General features: G+C 42.3%; 1 protein-coding gene across 3 annotated transcripts in view; it reads right to left on the bottom strand.

The window, feature by feature from the left end:
- Positions 1-975: 975 nt before the first annotated feature.
- Positions 976-21,747, bottom strand: part of LOC126095318 (uncharacterized) — a 156,460-nt gene continuing 135,688 nt past the window's right edge. For 2 of the 3 annotated variants that reach the window (XM_049910122.1, XM_049910123.1), the window contains one exon: positions 976-1,576. In XM_049910122.1, the coding sequence (XP_049766079.1) occupies positions 1,454-1,576 (123 nt within the window). In that variant the 3' untranslated portion in view covers positions 976-1,453. Of the gene's footprint in view, positions 1,577-11,976; positions 12,166-21,747 lie in introns of all 3 variants that reach the window. The other variant, XR_007521956.1, reaches the window with a different exon arrangement.

Here is a 21,747-nt window from a genome sequence, read left to right on the forward strand (position 1 = left end):
AACAGAAGACCAATGAAAGCTTTTAATTCAATAATATCTATAGGTTTTACATCTCTCTCTCGCTGAAAAGAAGCTTTGATGCTCTCAATATACTGATTGGTATACAGAACTATAATTGACAAAAAGTCATCATCTACAAGGCATTTCCAACATTCCAAAGGCGTTCTCAATGCTTTTGCCGTACCTATAGGACCAGGTAACTTTAGAATAATATTGTGGGCCCTGAAACGTACTCTCTGCGACAGGGGAACTTTATTCCATTTTGTCTCTTTGTCCCTTCCAGTATAATAATGTTGGCGTTCTTCAAGTACTTCCTCGTCATTTTCCTCTGTTTCTGAATCTTCCTGCTGAACTTCACCTGCGTCATCACAATCTGTGTCTACTTCATCTTCAGAATCCTCTTGAACTTCATCATTATCCTCTTCGAACAACATTTTTTGCATTTCTGCAACATGATTTGGGTCAAGGAGGTTGTACGTCTTACTGTAGCCTGACATGATCAAGTGTCCCACACCTAAAATGATAAAATTCCTATAAAATAACGCACTCAGGCGCAGTGTATCAATTTGATACCTGATACTCAAACATTCTTAACTGACGATTAAACGGTCCAAAAAGAAAATAAGTGCATCACACATTGTATATTAACATTGTACTACTTACTAAGTTATGTTGATAACCAAAGAAATGAATTGTTGAAATGCAACATGAACGGGCGCAGTGTATCAAACTGATCAATCAGCACATATATCGACAACAGAGCAGTCGTATCGACACTGAAGCACACAACAATGACAAGAGTTCGGAATAGGCTAGCTACTAGCAAGTATGCATCAGTGCTGCCACTCGTTGACAAATAATTTACAGTAAACTTCGAGGTGTATCAATTTGAACGGCCGCGTCCGACAGAAGGTTAAAAAAAAAAAAAAAATCGAAATTATATCTTTAAAGGTAAAGGACTTCACGACATTAAGGTACAACAATATTTATGTATGTTTATTAACATTTTGTCAAATTAAAATTACATTACATGATTTGACTTCACGTGAAATTGTGAATGAACAACATAGCACTTCTTTGACATATTATGTCATTCCTTAAGAGTGGTGAAAAAAGTAATTAATTTTTTTCATTGGAAGAAATGAGCATCTAGCTTCAGTTTAAAATTCATCTGTGAATGTTTCATCAAAACCTTACATCAAAACAATAAAAATAACAATTCTGCAAATCATGCTGCATTAACTCCCTCCATAATTATATGTACACATGTTTCTGAAAGTTTCCACATGTATGAATCACTGCGCACTTTGTTTCAGTTTAGTGACACTAGTGAATTCTGAAATTTCATCATTTTAAAAGAATTCTTCATGAGATTAACCTCACATCATGTCTAGCACTATCTTCAGTGCTTTTGTAGGATGCTCCGAACCAGACAAAGCCTAATGACGCTGAATTATGTAGGCCATATGAGGTTTTTCCCTTTATGATTATAACCAAGCTTCAAAATTGCAGTCTCTGGTTCACTGAGTGATGCATAAGCAGCAGATGTATCTGTCACATCTGTAGGAGCACTAATCTGTAAGAGATATAAGATTGGTGATTTTAATTATAGTTTATATTTTAAAAAATCTGTATAGTGGTGCACTTTCAAAATTAGCAGTTTGCAGCAAAATACATTTCTATCCACATGTTACTCTCAATTTAGAGAAGTAATTAAAATGGAAAGTGGTGGTTCTACAATGGTGGATAGTGTTAAGTCAGCGGAAGATGGATGGAGGTTCAAATGCCTCTGAGCACTATGGGACTTAACTTCTGAGGTCATCAGCCCCTAGAACTTAGAACTACTTAAACCTAACTAACCTAAGGACATCACACACATCCATGTCCGGGCAGGATTCGAACCCGCGACCGTAGCGGTCGCGCGATTCCAGACTGTAGCGCCTAGAACCGCTCGGCCACTCCGGCCGGCTGGATGGATGTGTAGATGAATAAATGAAGCACCCATAGTCTAGTTTCAAACGGACAAGGGATTGATATAAATGGAGGATGGTGGTTTGATCTAATCCCCAGGAAGTAGCGCATAGGATGCATAGGAGATCAAGGTACCGGGTACAACGTACGGCCAAGTAAGACGTGGGAGGACCAAGACAGTTATCTATCAACCAAGAGCTCCAGGAATTTTGCAGTTTCAGTGAACAGAAGAACAACAGGCCCAAGATGTAAAGGCAGTGGAAGAAAACCACTGCACTGTCAGAAATTCATGCAAACAGTTTTATCAGTGGAAAATCGAAAGCCATTGTCAGTGCTCCATGAGTACAGAAGTTTAAGATATCGCTGAAGATGCCACTCAAGGGGATAAGTCCATGGAGAACTGAATTAGATCGCAAAGTCGTTGACAAAAAGGGTGCTGAAGATGCCTGGCACAAGACAGGCCTCAATAGGGCTAATGGCACAGCAAAAAGGACAAGGCTGAACTCACACCTACCTTGAAAACTCTGTCTTTTAAAAATTCCTGAAAGACATGGAGCAAGTGGCCTCGGAAGCCACACATGATCAGAGTACATAGGTGTTGTAGGCTTTCTCCAAATCAAGGAACACATCCAGTGTCTGATATTTACACAGAAAATTGTTCATGACATGGGTTGACAAAGTGATGAGATGGTCAACTGCAGCTTGGCGTGCACAAAATGCATTTTGTGCAGTGGTTAGTAGATTGCAATTGGGGAATGAATCTTGGTGCCAGGGAGTTGAGAGAGGTTGCTCATACGATGAAAGGGGGAGTGAAACTGTTAAAAGAACTAGCAAAGGAAGTCCAGCTAGCGTTTTTGCTACCCCGAAGAATGTGGCGACACTGCACATGCAACAGCTTATAACGAATACAGTTCGCCATCATAGGATGATGGTTAAAAATGTGAAGAGCACGTCTCCATGTGTGAATTGCATCGCAGCATGCCTCAGTCCACCAGGGGACCGGGACATGGCACAGTATAGAAGTAGTGTGAGGTATGGTACATTCTGTGGTAGTAAGACAACGTTTGTAAGGTACTCTACCTGGTAATCACAACCGTGGAAATGGTGTTCAGCAAAGGTTGCCGGGTAGAGTAAAGCCTCAGTTGTCCTTAGAAAGGTGCCAATTGGGTTTACATGTAAAAGGGGTAAGAGTCAGCAAATGGATAGTGCATGGGAAATAGTTGGTCAAGCACTTGTTGGAGTGAATGGACTAGTTAAGAAGACAGGCAAGCTGGGCAGTGCAAAACAAGAGGTCCAAATGACAATAGATGTGCATGGAGTCTAATAGTAATTTGGGTGCTCCAGTGTTACGACAGATCAGGTTGCATTAACCAAGCAGGTCAGCGAAGAAGGAACCTCTTGAATAGGCTCTCGAAGAGCCACAAATGGGATAGTGGGCATTAAAATCACCCAGCAGCAAAAAGGGGTGAGGGAGCTGACTAATAATCTGGAGATAGTCTGAAATGTGGACTGCAACAGCTTGCAGCTGGGTATTCACTGAGATGGTTTGGTTATGGATGTCATCCCGAATGAGCAGAATGACTCCCCCACGAGTTGGAAAGTCATCCTCAGGGGGAAGGTCAAAGCATACCAAAAGGAAACACATGAGGTTGAAGCGATTTTGAGGACACAATTTAGTTTCTTGGAGGCAGAAAACAATCAGACACTGTGATTCCAAGAGCAGCCGTAGTTTTGTCTTTATTGGATCTAATACCACAAATGTTCCACTGGAGAAGAACATAAAGGGGAATGTGGAGGAGGGAACAAATGAAGGGCAGTCACCTCAGCTGCTGCCGAGTGCCAGCCTTCGAAGAGTCAATGCTACAGGGTGCAGATGCTGAAGGATCCTGTTCCATGAAACCTATGGAGGTGTCAGCATTTTCCTTGGGTCTGCCTGAGGACTCTAGGGCAGAAAAATGGCTGGCAGTGTGCACTGGTAAAAATGGAGGTCGGCTTGGTGAGGGTATCACATGGCGACAGTGTTGAAGAGGATTTCTGAGTCGGGGAAGGAGAAGACCATTTGCCTTTGTTCGATTTCTGAGAGCCTTCATAGTTGGCAGATGAAGACACAGATGCTTGTTGGCCGCATGGTATGAGGCAGCAAGGTCGCCATTACAATTGATAAAGAGGGGTGGGGGGGGGGGGGTGTGGCAGTGGTGGGCGATTGCTCTCATGAGCATCTCTACCACAAATAACACATTTGGCTAGGTTTGGAATGTATGGTCAGGTTGTGATGATCTTAATCTTCGATCGAAGCACTAATTGATCAAATGTGAGAAAAAGGATGTGTGTAGGCACTACGTTTGCACTAACCTTTTTCGTTATCCAGTGGACTGCAGTGACACCCTGATTAGAGATAATGTTTGATTCCCCCTTGGCCAGACCATCAAGCAGCCGAGTGTAAATAACACCATGTGAAGAATTCAGAATACGACGTGTCTTGACACGAACAGGATATTTGTGGAAGAGCGAAGCTGCAAGCAATTGTTGGGCTTGAATATCACAATTGGTCTCTAGAAGCAAAGTCTCATTTCATAAATGAGCGCAGGAATTCACAGGACCTGCAATTGTATCAACACCTTTCTGAATAATAATTGGATTAACTGTAGCACAAGACTGAATTTCTTCAGTACATGACACCATGAGGAACTAAGATGCAGCTTGCAGAGTCATTGAATCTTTAGCCTCATTCCATTTACGTTTGTTAGATGTAGACTGAGAGGAAGATGATTTGCCCATTGCGAAAAAATCCCCCATGATTGCCAGCATGTCCGATGGCATGCTCCTTCTGACTGGGGGCTCCCTCAGAGATGGACTCACCTGTCTTAGGTGACTGTTCACACCTCAGGTCACACCTCCTGAACTCCAGATAGAGGGAGCAATTGCCCATTGCGAAGGTAGCAGCTCAGGCAATCATACTTCCCCAGGCCTGGTCTGTATCAGGGGGTATGAACCCTACCTTTCGACCCTGGGCTGGGAATTGTGTGTTACCCCATCAACTGTTACACAAAACTTCAGAATGCATTCCTGAAAATACCCAAGATATGTTCCCCAAGGAATGGGAAAAAGAATAGCAGAACACTAGACACACAGCATGGGAAGGGAAGAGGTGCTGAAAAGGCTGGGGACCTATGGTAGCCAGGCACAAACTCACCAATGAGTGGAGAGCTAATTGCTTCATTTCAGGCAACAAAAATCAGAAAACACAGTTACTTTCATCTGGCAAATATCTGATAATTTTGATAAATATACAAAAGGAGCAGGGGTGGACACAAGAAAGTTTTTCTTGAACACCTGGACTGTATAATGACTTGACTCAAGCTTCATCAGAGCTCCATCAGGATTTATAAAATCAAACTCAGTGTAAAGTTAAGAGAGACAAGAGTTCTCCATAACAAAGAATTACTGACAATTTGTCAAGTAATCTACATAATTATCAATGTTCACAAATGATGGTCATTTCAGGCATTGATAACTGTTGCTTCCCTCCCCTTTCCAAACCAGCAACTTAAGCTTATTAGCTTATTCACTATTTAACTGCTTCTCATTCTCATATAGTTAAGCTGTACACCAAACACCAATATTTGTTTTTATCACATTACATTTTACAACAACAAAAACAATCAATTATAGATAAAATTATTCAATTGGATAGATAAAAAATTTATTCACCAAGTGGTGGCAGAACACTGACATAAAAAAACTGTTGTGATTGGCAATCTTTCGGAATCAGTGGCTCCTTCTTCAGGCAAATGGGTTGGAGGGGAAGGAAGAGGGGCGAAGAAAAAGGACTAGAGATCTAGGAAAAAGTGGTAGATTTTGGGGTAACAGAGGTGGGAGGGGGGCAGTGGAAAAAAAGGAGGGGGGGAGTGGAAAAAAAGGAGGGGGGAGGGAGGGAGGGAGGCAAGGGGGGAGAGGGGGGGAGAGGGTGAGAGAGAGAGAGAGAGGGGGGGGGAGAGAGAGAGAGAGAGAGAGAGAGAGAGAGAGAGAGAGAGAGAGAGAGAGAGAGAGAGGCATATGGGAAAGACAATGAAAGATGCAGAAAACTAAGACAGAGAGAAGCAAAGAGTAGCTACAACGAAGAAATTCTGAGACGGAAGAAATTCATGTAAATTAAAGCCAGGTGGGTGGCAAGAACCAAGGACATGTTGTAGTGCTAGTTCCCACCTGTGGATTTCTGAGGAACTGGTGACTGGTGTAAGAATCCAGATGGCATGCGTGGTGAAATAGGCGCTGGGATCACGAATGTCAAGTTGTAGAGTATGCTCTGCAACAGGACATTGCAAGTTGTCGGTATACACCATCTGCCTATGCCTATTCATCATTATTGATAATTTGGTGGTAGTTGTGCTGATGTAGAAGGCCGAACAGTGTTCACATAACAGCTGGTATATGACTTTTCGGTTCGCAGGTGACTCTCCCTTTGATAGTATATGTTTTACCAGTTACATGGCTGTCATAGGTGGTGGTAGGATGGTGCATAGGACAAGTCTTACAGCAGGGATGGTCACAGGGTAGGGAGCCATAATGTAGGGAGATAGGTGCAGGAGGAGCACAGGGTCTGACAAAAATATTGCGGAGATTGCGAGGGCGACAGAAAGCTATTCTAGGTGTGGTGGGCAAAACTTCAGACAGAATGGATCTCATTTCAGGGCACAATTTTAGGAAGTAATGGCCCTGTTGAAGTAGCTGATTATCACATTCCAGACCAGGATAATACTGAGTCACCAGTGGTGTGCATCAAAGTCTTTTTTTGGAGGGATCAGCAGTACCAGGATTGGATGTGATGGCCCTAGAAATCTGCTTTTTCACTAGACTGGTGGGGTAATTACATGCAGTGAAGGCTGAGGTGAGAATGGTGGTGTATTGCTGTTAAGAGTCTGCATCCGAACAAATATATTTGCTTTGGATGCCAAGGCTGTAAGGGACGGAATATTTGACATAGAAAGGATGGCAGTTGTCAGAATGTGCTGTTGTTTGTTGGTAGGTTTAATGTGGATGGAAGTGTGTAGCTGGCCTTCGGTAAGGATGGAATCAACTTCAACGGAAGTTGAATTGGATTCGGAATAGGACCATGTGAAAATTAATTGGGAGAAAGTATTCAGAGATTCCAGGAATTTTAGCAGGTCAGCCTCACCACAAATCCATATGGTACAGATGTCATCTATGTATTGAAATGAAACCAACAGCTGAAGATTTATGGACCCAGGGAAGCTCCCTCCAAGTGATTCCTGAAAAGGTGGGCATAGGAAGGCGCCATCTTGGTTCCCATGGCTGTACCCCTGATCTGTCGGTATGTCTGCCACTCAAAGGTGAAGTTGTTGTTGTTGTTGTTGTTGTGGTCTTCAGTCCTGAGACTGGTTTGATGCAGCTCTCCATGCTACTCTATCCTGTGCAAGCTTCTTCATCTCCCAGTACCTACTGCAACCTACATCCTTCTGAATCTGCTTAGTGTATTCATCTCTTGGTCTCCCCCTACGATTTTTACCCTCCACGCTGCCCTCCAATACTAAATTGGTGATCCCTTGATGCCTCAGAACATGTCCTACCAACCGATCCCTTCTTCTGGTCAAGTTGTGCCACAAACTTCTCTTCTCCCCAATCCTATTCAATACTTCCTCATTAGTTATGTGATCTACCCATCTAATCTTCAGCATTCTTCTGTAGCACCACATTTCGAAAGCTTCTATTCTCTTCTTGTCCAAACTATTTACTGTCCATGTTTCGCTTCCATACATGGCTACACTCCATACAAATACTTTCAGAAATGATTTCCTGACACTTAAATCTATACTCGATGTTAACAAATTTCTCTTCTTCAGAAACGCTTTCCTTGCCATTGCCAGTCTACATTTTATATCCTCTCTACTTCGATCATCATCAGTTATTTTGCTCCCCAAATAGCAAAACTCCTTTACTACTTTAAGTGTCTCATTTCCTAATCTAATTCCCTCAGCATCACCCGACTTAATTCGACTACATTCCATTATCCTCGTTTTGCTTTTGTTGATGTTCATCTTATATCCTCCCTTCAAGACACCATCCATTCCGTTCAACAGCTCTTCCACGTCCTTTGCTGTCTCTGACAGAATTACAATGTCATCGGCGAACCTCAAAGTTTTTATTTCTTCTCCATGGATTTTAATACCTACTCCGAATTTTTCTTTTGTTTCCTTTACTGCTTGCTCAATATACAGATTGAATAACATTGGGGAGGTGAAGTAGTGAAGTGGTAGTTGTTAAATACGAAATTGATTAAGGCAAGTAGGAAGCATGTCATAGGTTTGGAATCAGGTGGCCGGTGAAATGTTCAGCAGCAGACCAACAATGTACGTGGAGGATGTTGGTATAGGGGAAAGTGGCATCAATGGTGACAAGCAAGGTGTGTGGTGGGAGTGGGACAGGCACGGATTTCAGAAGATCTAGAAAATGGTTGGTATCTTTGATGTAGGAGAGGAGTCTCTGTACTTTGGGTTGCAGGTGTTGATCAACTAAGGCAGATATATGCTCAGTGGGTGCTTTGAAGCCAGTAACTATAGGATGGCCAGGATGATTGGGTTTGTGGATCTTAGGAAGAAGGTAGACGTTGGGGGTGCGTGGTTTGGATGGGGTGAGAAGTTCTATGGATTGAGGTGTTAGTCCTTGTGAGGGGCGTGATGTTTTAAGGAGGGACTGCAGGTCAGTTTGAATCAAAGGGATGGGACTTGATGGCAGACGTTGTAGAAGTGTCATTTAGCTGGTGTAGACCTTCACTAACACTCCTTTCAGTCAAGTACTAGAGTGGTAGAGCCTTTGTCTGCTGGAAGGATAATGACGGAGTCATCAGCTTTTAGAGAATGTAGAGCATGTCAGATGACAGGTTATGGTCATGTTGTAGGCACCTGGGGAAGGGTTGTGAAGCAGTGTTGGATGTGAAGAATTCTTGAAAGGATTGTAAGGGATGATCTTGAGGTAGTGGTGGTGGATAATGCAGGTTTAGGGCTGAAAGTGAGACCTTTAAATAATATAGATTATTCAGGAGGGGTGAGTGCTTTAGATGTTACAACTCTGCAATATTCTTGTCAGACCCTATGCTCCTTCTGCACGGATCTCCATACCCTATGGCTCCTACCCCTGTGATCATCCCCGCTGCAAGACCTGCCCTATGCACCCTCCTACCACTACCTATAACAGTACCACTACCTATAACAGCCCTGTAACTGTCAAAACATATACTATCAAAGGTAAAGAGCCACCTGCAAAACAACATGTCATATACCACCTATTATGTAAATACTGGCCGGCCTTCTACATCAGCATGACTACCACCAAATTATCAATTAGGATGAATGGGCATAGGCAGAGAGGGTATAATGGCAACTCCCAATATACTGTTGCAGAGCAAGCTCTACAACATTTCATTCACGACCTTGGCATCTATTTCATCACATGCGCCATCTGGATTCTTCCCCCAGAAACCAGTTTCTCAGAACTCTGCAGGTGGGAACTAGCACTAAAACATGTCCTAGGTTCTTGCCATACACCTTGGCTTAATTTACGTTAATTTCTCCCGTCTCAGAATTTCTCCATTATAACTACTCTTGGCTTCACTCAATTTTAGTTTTCTACATCTATCATTGTCTTTCCTACCTATTTTTTTTTTCACTGCCACCTCCACCTGTTACGTACAATGCACTTAGCTTTTCACTCTCATTAACTCATGCATGATTTTTAAGCAGTAATCTCTGTCTGCATGTTATGCTGTCTTCCACCTTTAAGCTCTCAGGTTTTCAAATCCCATCCGATGCAATTGCCATCAACCAGTCTTTCCTTCTCATCCCGTACAGTAAATCTCCCGTGAACCGAGGTTCTGGGTGACTTTCTCGAAATCTACCTATTTTCCTAGACCTCTCCAGTCCTTTTCCTACACCCCTCTTGTTCCCCTTCAACCCTTCTGTCTGAATAGGGAGCCACTGGCTCTGAAAGCTTGCCAATTACAACCATCTTTTATGTGTATGTTCCGCCACCAATTGGTGAGTAGATTTTTTTATCTATCCAATTAAATGCTTTTTAATTTGAATTTCTTGTACACTGACTGCAAGTATACACAGCAGCATGGAAAATAAGCAAATAATATGACATTGAGCATTGAAAGTTGTAAAGGTGATAAAGGTAACACTGCAGTAGTCATATATTAAGGTGATTATATCAGCAAAATCATAGAATTCTTTCTCCAAAATAACATAATTAAATAATTAACTTAAGACTGACATCAGATTCAAATATCAACTTCAACTAATGAAATAATTAGGAACTATCTTTTATCAGATGATAATGACCAACATAACTTCGTCATGAACCCCTTTCCACCTAAACTAAGATCTCGGCCAAAAATTCATGAACCTTATTGCCCAATATGACTCATTATTAATTCAACGAAAAGCCCTCCATATTACATTTCAAAGAAGCTTAAATATATCCTCAGTAACTTTTACACACTTGAAAACAATTCTTCCATCAGAAATTCCCAAGAATTTATGACATCATTGATGTGCACATACGAGGTGCATTCAGGTTCTAAGGCCTTCGACTTTTTTTCTAATTAACTACTCACCCGAAATCGATGAAACTGGCGTTATTTCTCGATGTAATCGCCCTGCAGATGTACACATTTTTCACAACGCTGACACCAAGATTCCATGGCAGCGGCGAAGGCTTCTTTAGGAGTCTGTTTTGACCACTGGAAAATCGCTGAGGCAATAGCAGCATGGCTGGTGAATGTGCGGCCACGGAGAGTGTCTTTCATTGTTGGAAAAAGCCAAAAGTCACTAGGAGCCAGGTCAGGTGAGTAGGGAGCATGAGGAATCACTTCAAAATTGTTATCACGAAGAAACTGTTGCGTAACGTTAGCTCGATGTGCGGGTGCGTTGTCTTGGTGAAACAGCACACGCGCAGCCCTTCCCGGACGTTTTTGTTGCAGTGCAGGAAGGAATTTGTTCTTCAAAACATTTTCGTAGGATGCACCTGTTACCGTAGTGCCCTTTGGAACACAATGGGTAAGGATTACGCCCTCGCTGTCCCAGAACATGGACACCATCATTTTTTCAGCACTGGCGGTTATCCGAAATTTTTTTTGTGGCGGTGAATCTGTGTGCTTCCATTGAGCTGACTGGCGCTTTGTTTCTGGATTGAAAAATGGCATCCACGTCTCATCCATTGTCACAACTGACGAAAAGAAAGTCCCATTCATGCTGTTGTTGCGCGTCAACATTGCTCGGCAACATGCCACACGGGCAGCCAAGTGGTCGTCCGTCAGCATTCGTGGCACCCACCTGGATGACACTTTTTGCATTTTCAGGTCGTCATGCAGGATTGTGTGCACAGAACCTACAGAAATGCCAACTCTGGAGGCGATCTGTTCAACAGTCATTCGGCGATCCCCCAAAACAATTCTCTCCACTTTCTCGATCATGTTGTCAGACCGGCTTGTGCGAGCCCGAGGTTGTTTTGGTTTGTTGTCACACGATGTTCTGCCTTCATTAAACTGTCGCACCTACGAACGCACTTTCGACACATCCATAACTCCATCACCACATGTCTCCTTCAACTGTCGATGAACTTCAATTGGTTTCACACCACGCAAATTCAGAAAACGAATGATTGCACGCTGTTCAAGTAAGGAAAACGTCGCAATTTTAAGTATTTAAAACAGTTCTCATTCTCGCCGCTGGTGATAAAATTCTATCTGCTGTACGGTGCTGCCATCTCTGGGATGTATTGACAATGAACGCGGCCTCATTTTAAAACAATGCGCATGTTTCTATCTCTTTCCAGTCCGGAGAAAACAAATCGGAGGCCTTAGAACTTGAATGCACCTCGTACCAGACAATGCGACATTTGCATATCTGGATGTTGTGAAGCCGTACACCGATATGAGGTCTATTCAAAAAATTCTGAACTTTATCCATAAAATTTTTCTAAGCTTACCTTTTACTTATTGTGTACGGTTTCCTTCAAAATACTTTCCTCCCCAATTGATACAACACTCCCAACACCGTTTCCACTTCCAGAACCTGTCTTGGTATGCCTCTTGCTGGATTGGTGAAGTGCCATCTGCAAATTTTCTTTTATCTTGTCTACCACTGCATATCTTCATCCTTTCAACTGGGTTTTAATCTATGAAAATAAAAAAAAAGTCCGTAGGGGCCAGATCTGGAGATTACAGAGGATGAGACAGCACAGTAATTTTGTTTTTTGTGCAATAGTCTCACCAACAGGCATGAAGGTACGGATGCATTATCATTATGCAAGAGCCACGAATTGCCTTATCATATTTCAGGACGTTTACTTCTCACATTTTCTCACTGGCGTTTCAACATGTCCCAATAGTATCATCGATTAATAGTTTGTCCCTATGGCACGAATTCATACTGAACTAATCCTTCCGAGTCAAAGAAAACTACCAGCTCGGCTTTGACATTTAATTTGACCTGACCTGACTAGCTTTTCTTGGTCTTGGAGAACATTTCCCAAGTCACTGTGAAGACTGAACTTTGGTCTCAACATCATACCCGTAGACCAATGTTTAATCACTGGTTAAGATTCTCCTAAGGAACATCTCATGCTCATTTGTGTAATCCAAAAGCTCTTTACAGATTGCAAGGCAAAAGTCTTTCTGGTCTTGACTCGTGAGCTGTGGGATGAATTTGGTGGCAACATGATGTATTCCAAGATGCTATGTCAGGACTTCACGACACGATCCAACTAAAATGTTACATTCTTCTGCTATCTCTCGGAGAGTCAGCCTTTGATTGGCAGGCACAATTTCATTGACATTAACATGAGCATCATTGGTATACGTGGAAGGGCATCCTGAACGAGGTTCTACATCTACATCTACATCTACATTTATACTCCGCAAGCCACCCAACGGTGTGTGGCGGAGGGCACTTTACGTGCCACTGTCATTACCTCCCTTTCCTGTTCCAGTCGCGTATGGTTCGCGGGAAGAAAGACTGTCTGAAAGCCTCCGTGCGCGCTCTAATCTCTCTAATTTTACATTCTTGATCTCCTCCGGAGGTATAAGTAGGGGGAAGCAATATATTCGATACCTCATCCAAAAACGCACCCTCTCGAAACCTGGCGAGCAAGCTACACCGCGATGCAGAGCGCCTCTCTTGCAGAGTCTGCCACTTGAGTTTGTTAAACATCTCCGTAACGCTATCACGGTTACCAAATAACCCTGTGACGAAACGCGCCGCTCTTCTTTGGATCTTCTCTATCTCCTCCGTCAACCCGATCTGGTACGGATCCCACACTGATGAGCAATACTCAAGTATAGGTCGAACGAGTGTTTTGTAAGCCACCTCCTTTGTTGATGGACTACATTTTCTAAGGACTCTCCCAATGAATCTCAACCTGGTACCCGCCTTACCAACAATTAATTTTATATGTTCATTCCACTTCAAATCGTTCCGCACGCATACTCCCAGATATTTTACAGAAGTAACTGCTACCAGTGTTTGTTCCGCTATCATATAATCATACAATAAAGGATCCTTCTTCCTATGTATTCGCAATACATTACATTTGTCTATGTTAAGGGTCAGTTGCCACTCCCTGCACCAAGTGCCTATCCGCTGCAGATCTTCCTGCATTTCGCTACAATTTTCTAATGCTGCAACTTCTCTGTATACTACAGCATCATCCGCGAAAAGCCGCATGGAACTTCCGACACTATCTACTAGGTCATTTATATATCATCTACAACTTCCATCTGGGCATTTTTAAACGATGAGAACCATTTGTAATACTCAGCACAGCTTAAGCACTCACCACAGTAGGCTTCCTGCATCATTTGGTTTGTCTCGGTAAAGGTTTTCTTGAGATACACACAAAATTTAATGCAGAGGAATTGCTCTTCTAATCCTGCTATCTCAAAATTCGCAAACTGTGCAACACAATGTTCTACTCAATACAGGACTGAACAATAACTAACAGACGTACAACGATGAAACTTCTGGCAGTTACACATTATACACAGGAGTGTGCAGCGCTGCCAACCGCATTTAATTTCAATACACCATTGGTGCAAAATTACGAATGTTCCAGAATTTTTTGAACAGACCTTCATATATCTGTCCATGATACTACTTAAATAATTAAGTGCAATTTACTAAAGAAACAAACTTAACAAGGCAGAGATATATGAACTCACAGACATTAGAATTAATTCTCGCACATAACTACTAATTCAACAAGAAAATCTACAGGCAGCCAGATGATCTACCAATGGAAAACAGTCTCTTGCAGGGCTTTTAGCTGTTATTTACATAAACCACATGAAAAATAAGTTTTTCCGTGCCAATGCCCATTTAAAAGATAAACTAATTTATTGCAAAAGTTACAGATATGATATAATCACCCTCTTCTATGGAACAGTGGATGAAATAGACTAGTTTGCAAATGCAATAAGGAACATGAACCCCAATATTAAATTCACTATCGAGTAGCAGACATGAGAGCATCAGTTTTCTTGTTCTTAGAATAAAAACTTGAATCAAAAGCATGGTTTTAAAATTAACCCAAAACCTACCACGACAGATGTAATTATAAATAATTCTTACTGCCACAGTACAAAGCACAAAATGGCATGTCTCAGATCCATAACTGTATCACGGGTTTACCTGTCTCCTCCTAAACCACTAGTGGTTTACAATCAAACTTTGTACACACACCACTTATTGTTTGGAAAGAAGTACTGTAGGGGTAAGAATCATCGCCACTGACATGGAGGTAGGGGTGCAAATGGGGTGACATAAGAGATGGGCAGAGGAGGGGGAAAGGAGATGGACAGAGAGAGGAGGAGGAGGAGGAGGAGGCGGAAGACAAAGAGAGGTGGGAACAGAAGGTGGACAAAGAGAGGGGACAGGAAAGAAAGGTGGTTCTAGAAGTAGATGGAGATATAGAGGGGAGAGGCGGAGATGGACAGAAAGTGGAAGAGATGGCAACAGGCGGACAGAGAGAGGGGGGGGGGGAGAGAGAGAGAGAGAGAGAGAGAGAGAGAGAGAGAGAGAGAGAGAGAGATATGGCAACAGGTGGACAGAGAAAGCAGAGAGGTGGCAACAGGTGGAAAGACATAGGAGAGAAGGCAGTGGCAGGCAGAGAGGGGGATGCAGCAACCGTGAGCAGAGAGGGGGATGCGGTGGGCAGAGAGGAGGGCACGGCCGTCGCGGGCAGAGAGGGAGGTGTGGCCGCGGCAAGGGGGCAGAGAGTAATTGAAAGGCATTCATTGTCTTCAATGTCTTCTTGAGCCTCTTTGAAATATTTGTGAGACTCATAATCTCATCTTTCTCATAGCAAATTCACCAAAACCCACAGTCAACATTTCAAATGCAGTGCTGCGCTTCATTCCATTTTTCAAGCAAAATTATGAAAATTCCTTGATCCATCTTTTTCAAAAGTAAAAATTTGCCCAATTATAGCCTTTTCGACTGTCAACAATAAAATAAATATTCAAAACAGCTGAAAATAATGATGATGTTTGGTATGTGGGGCGCTCAACTGCGCGGTCATTAGCACCAGTACGAAGTCCCAATTTTTTTCACACTCCAATCTAGCATTGTCAGGAATGATGAAATGATGAGGACAACACAATCCCCAACCCTGCTGGGAATCAAACCTGGGACCCCGTGATCCAGTGGCAGCAACGCTATCCGCTAGACCGCGAGCTGTGGACACAGCTGAAAATGCAAACATACATCAGGAACATGTACACCAACAAGAAAGCCTGCAAAATTAAAAAATTCCCTTTACTTTTCGATTGCACCTCTTTTACACACCCACCCAATCACATACACATGTTTATAATATAATAGCTCCAATTCCCCCCCATTCCTTTTACACCTGACCACTATCTCTCTACACTTTCCATCTCCCTCATACACGTCTCCTACCTCTTCTTTCTCTGTCCATTTGCATCTCCTCCTCGCTCTGTCCACCCCCTTCCCTATCTATCTCAACCTGTCCCCAGCCACACTCACTGGCATGTGTAACCCCAACAATACAGTTCAATACAGGAGGCAATACTACTCCCACAAAACACCTGTCACGCAGGGCAGGCTACGTATCAGTGGCTTGAAGATCATTTGCCTCTGATGTGTATGCTACCCTACAAAGTAAGTTGATTTGGCAGACACTGTTTCCACACATATTGTTCAGGGCAGCCTATATGCCAGGGGTTGGCAATAAAAATGTTTTTGCCCGTATCTCTGCTCCTATTGGAGCTAGGTAGTTATAAACCGCATAGTGCTGATATTCTTGAGACCTGCTGTTCTCTCTACATGTCTCCTTCTCATCCTCCTTCCAGCTGTTGTCACATGAACCATATCATTCAACAAGTGAAATGCTGACCATCTCCACAGTGCTGGCGAGTGCTTAGAAACAATGTGGCCTGAGCATACGGTACAAGGGCCTCAACATGTACACATGATCACAGCAAGCTCCAGTGGCAGCTGTCAGCTGTATTTGGCTCACAGATCACACCATTTGCTTAGGAAATCAACGGGCATTAAATTCCTTTAATAGCTTTATTGAAATGCACATATTCCTGGGCATGTAATAGTTATGCTGCTCTGCCTGTAGTATACATAAATAAAAACCTTCAATCTCCATGAACATGTTATAAGAGGAAAAAGAAACTTCCACGTCTAGTCATTAAGGACATCATGTAATGAAAGCTTCCAAATAAGGCAATGCAAATTTACAACTGTCATCCACATAAGATACAATTATTTCATCATTCTCACTTTTTAGTGAAATCTCAATGTACTTTTTCCTTTATCATTGTTTCTGTTCACCAGCACCATTTTTAGAACGTGTGATGTACAAGACCTTATACAAGAAAGAACCAAATATTTACTGCAAGTAATTAAGATCGAATATTATACAATATGCTTATATTAAATTAATAAGAAAGTCTCAGAACCTAGAAAATGTGAAGGTGAGTAATAAAAAATTGGATATAGTGAGACATGAACCAGCTACACATCACACACCATTCATTAACCTCCACTAGACTTCTGCAATAGACGAATCTGCCTTTTATGTTACTATCTTCTAAAGGCTTTAGCTGCAGATATGTTGTTATCTGACATTTAATTATAACACATTGTGCCAAGAACAATGTTTTTTTTTTTTGACAGACCTTCAGGGTGCCTTTGCCCTGAAACCGTACTTTCACAACACAACACAATTAAAAAAATCTTTAACCACCAATTTGATGTTTGCACTCATTTTATTACAACAAATCTTCCCAATATGCGATGGCTTCTTGAGAGATCCTCAATTTACTGGGGCTCTGAAATGGGATATATTTGAAGGAAATAGGTTATAATATAAAATCCAGCAAATATGGGCTTAAACTGAAAGCCAATACGGCATCTCCCTGATTCTGCATGGAAAAGAGATGGCTTGCATGAGAAGTACATGGAGATCTTCCATCTCATTGGCCTATGTTCAAATGCACATTCAGAATATCTGTCATGCTTGATATTGCTCTCCAAGCTTGGAAAGACTCCCCAAAATTATTTTTCTATGCTGTGATGTCAGAAACTCAGCACACTCAATACTGACATTTGAATGCACAGTCCATGTGGCAATAGCTTCTCTCTGCCCATCACTTCCTCCCCTGCCTCTCTTTCTGCTCCTTCTTCTCCCCCGTCTCTCTTCCCATCTCCCCCCCCCCCCCTCCCTCTCTCTCTGCCCATCTTGTCCTCCAACCTAAATCTGGAGATGTTTGAATGATGCTGAATGCAGATGCTTTAGGAGAGATGAGAACATTGAAGTAATGGGAGAGAGTGCAACCCAGCAAGGAGAATTTTAAATACTACTCTAGAAATCTGAACCTGAATTAATAAATTACGAGGGTCACTCCAAAAGAAATGCACACTGTTTTTGAAAAATTACTGTTTTCATTCTGCATATGTGAAAGTTTTACAGTGCGTAGATACATCCTTCCCATTTGTTTTCAAACTTAGTTCAACCTGTTCCCATGAGTGGCGCCGTCACAGCATGTCTTCAAGATGGCTGCTACACTTGATGTTTGTCAGAAGCAACGTGCTGTCATAGAATCCCTGTGTTGTGAAAACGAGACAGTGGGAAACATCCACAAGAGGTTGAAAAAGGTGTATGGAGATGCTGCTGTCGATAGCAGTACAGTTAGTCGGTGGGCAAGCAGGTTACGTGATGAAAGCGGGCACGGCAATACTGAGGATTGTCCTCGCAGCAGCAGGCCTCGTAAAGCACACACTGCAGACAATGTGCAGAGAGTTAACGATTTGGTGACTGCCGACAGACGCATCACAGTGAATGAATTGTCATGCTACGTTGGGATAAGGGAAGGAAGTGTTTGCAGAATACTGAAAGCATTGGCGTTAAAAAAAGGTTTGTGCCAGGTGGGTTCCCAGGATGTCGACAGTGGCTCACAAAGAAACAAGGAAAATGGTATTCAGCGAACTTTTGGAACAGTACAAGAATGGTGGAGATGAACTTCTTGGAAAAATTGTGACAGGTGATGAAACATGACTCCATCATTTTTCACCAGAGACGAAGAGGCAATCAATGGAGTGGAACCATGCAAATTCACCCGAGAAAAAAAAAATCCAAACCACACCTTCTGCTGGAAAAGTTATGGCTATGGTGTTTTTCGATTCCAAAGGACTCTTGCTTGTGGACATCATGCCAAGTGGAACCACCATAAATTCTGATGCATATTTGATGACAATGAAGAAACTTCTAGCTCGACTGAGTCGTGTTTGACCACATCGGCAAAAGGAGGATGTTTTGCTGTTGCATGACAACGCACGGCCACAAGTCAGTCAAAAAACCATGGAAGCGATCACAAAACTTGGATGGACAACACTGAAACTGCCACCTTACAGTCCTGACCTGGCTCCATGTGACTATCATCTCTTTGGGAAACTGAAAGGCTCTTCGTGGAACAAGGTTTGAAGATGATGACTCCCTTGTGCACGCTGCTTGTGCATGCTGCCAGTGCACGCTGCCTTGAAGAAATGAAAGAAGAAGCCGTCTGGTAGAATTTTGCACAGAGCATAACTTAATCATAGCTAACACTTGGTTCAAGAATCACAAAAGTAGATTGTATACATGGAAGAAGCCTGGAGATACTGACAGGTTTCAGATAGGTTATATAATGGTAAGACAGAGATTTAGGAACCAGGTTTTAAATTGTAAGACATTTCCAGGGGCATATGTGGACTCTGACCACAATCTATTGGTTATGAACTGCAGATTAAAACTGAAGAAACTGCAAAAAGGTGGGAATTTAAGGAGATGGGACCTGGATAAACTGAAAGAACCAGAGGTTGTACAGAGTTTCAGGGAGAGCATAAGGGAAAAATTGACAGGAATGGGGGGGGAGGGGGGGGGGGGGAAAGAAATACAGTAGAAGAAGAATGGGTAGCTCTGAGGGGTGAGGAAGTAGTGAAGGCAGCAGATGATCAAGTAGGTAAAAAGACGAGGGCTGGTAGAAATCCTTGGGTAACGGAAGAAATATTGAATTTAATTGATGAAAGGAGAAAATATAAAAATGCAGTAAATGAAGCAGGCAAAAAGGAATACAAACGTCTCAAAAATGAGATCAACAGGAAGTGCAAAATGGCTAAGCAGGCATGGCTAGAGGACAAATGTAAGGATGTAGAGGCTTATCTCACTAGGGGTAAGATAGATACTGCCTACTGGAAAATTAAAGAGACCTTTGGAGAAAAGAGAACCACTTGTATGAATATCAAGAGCTCAGACGGAAACCCAGTTCTAAGCAAAAAAGCGAAAGCAGAAAGGTGGAAGGAGTATATAGAGTGTCTATACAAGGGCGATGTACTTCAGGGCAATATTATGGAAATTGAAGAGGATGTAGATGAAGATGAAATGGGAGATATGATACTGCACGAAGAGTTTGACAGAGCACTGAAAGACCTAAGTCGTAACAAGGCCCCGGGAGCAGACAACATTCCATTAGTACTACTGACTGCCTTGGGAGAGCCAATCCTGACAATACTCTACCATCTGGTGAGCAAAATGTATGAGACAGGCGAAATACCCTCAGACTTCAGGAAGAATATAATAATTCCAATCCCAAAGAAAGCAGATGTTGACAGATATGAAAATTATCGAACTATCAGTTTAATAAGCCACAGCTGCAAAATGCTAACACGAATTCTTTACAGACAAATGGAAAAACTGGTATAAGCCGACCTCGGGGAAGATCAGTTTGGATTCCATAGAAATACTGGAACACGTGAGGCAATACTGACCTTACGACTTATCTTAGAAGCTAGATTAAGAAAAGGCAAACCTATGTTTACAGCATTTGTAGACTTAGAGAAAGCTTTTGACAGTGCTGACTGGAAAACTCTCTTTCAAATTCTGAAGGTGGCAGGGGTAAAATACAGGGAGTGAAAGGCTGTTTACAATCTGTACAGAAACCAGATGGCAGTTATAAGAGTCGAGGGACATGAAAGGGAAGCAGTGGTTGGGAAGGAAGTGAGACAGGGTTGTAGCCTCTCCCCGATGCTATTCAATCTGTATATTGAGCAAGCAGTAAAGGAAACAAAAGAAAAATTTGGAGTAGGTATTAAAATCTATGGAGAAGAAATAAAAACTTTGAGGTTCGCTGATGACATTGCATTCTGTCAGAGACAGCAAAGGACTTGGAAGAGCAGTTGAACGGAATGGATAGTGTCTTGAAAGGAGGATATAAGATGAACATCAACAAAAGCAAAACGAGGATAATGGAATGTAGTCGAATTAAGTCGGGTGATGCTGAGGGAATTAGATTAGGAAATGAGACACTTAAAGTAGTAAAGGAGTTTTGCTATTTGGGGAGCAAAATAACTGATGATGGTCGAAGTAGAGAGGATATAAAATGTAGACTGGCAATGGCAAGGAAAGCGTTTCTGAAGAAGAGAAATTTGTTAACATCGAGTATAGATTTACGTGTCAGGAAATCATTTCTGAAAGTATTTGTATGGAGTGTAGCCATGTATGGAAGTGAAACATGGACAATAAATAGTTTGGACAAGAAGAGAATAGAAGCTTCCAAAATGTGGTGCTACAGAAGAATGCTGAAGATTAGATGGGTAGATCATGTAACTAATGAGGAGGTATTGAATAGGATTGGGGAGAAGAGGAGTTTGTGGCACAACTTGACTAGAAGAAGGGATCGGTTGGTAGGACATGTTCTGAGGCATCAAGGGATCATCAATTTAGTATTGGAGGGCAGCATGGAGGGTAAAAATCATAGAGGGAGACCTAGAGATGAATACACTAAGCAGATTCAGAAGGATGTAGGCTGTAGTACGTACTGGGAGATGAAGTTGCTTACACAGGATAGAGTAGCATGGAGAGCTGCATCAAACCAGTCTCAGGACTGAAGACCACAACAACAACACCATATTCTTAGAAACAGCCTCTGCCTTAACTATACAGAGCTTACCTACATTTTGCTCTTCCTTTGCATACCCTTGTCAGTCTCAGATTTCAGAATTCATTTACCCACCCAGTTTTAGGAGGGGTCCTACAGTTTAGAGTGGTCTCCAAACCATGGTTCCTATTTCGAATTTTGCATGTTAAAAAATTATTGCTGTAGATAAAAAAAAAATCAGTAAGTGACAGAAAAAAATCCTAGGACCAACAGGAGCTGAATCGTGGACAACTGGTTTTGCAGCCTGACACTTACTA

Source organism: Schistocerca cancellata, chromosome 8 (assembly GCF_023864275.1).
Source record: "Schistocerca cancellata isolate TAMUIC-IGC-003103 chromosome 8, iqSchCanc2.1, whole genome shotgun sequence".
Classification (NCBI taxonomy): Eukaryota; Metazoa; Arthropoda; class Insecta; order Orthoptera; family Acrididae; genus Schistocerca; species Schistocerca cancellata.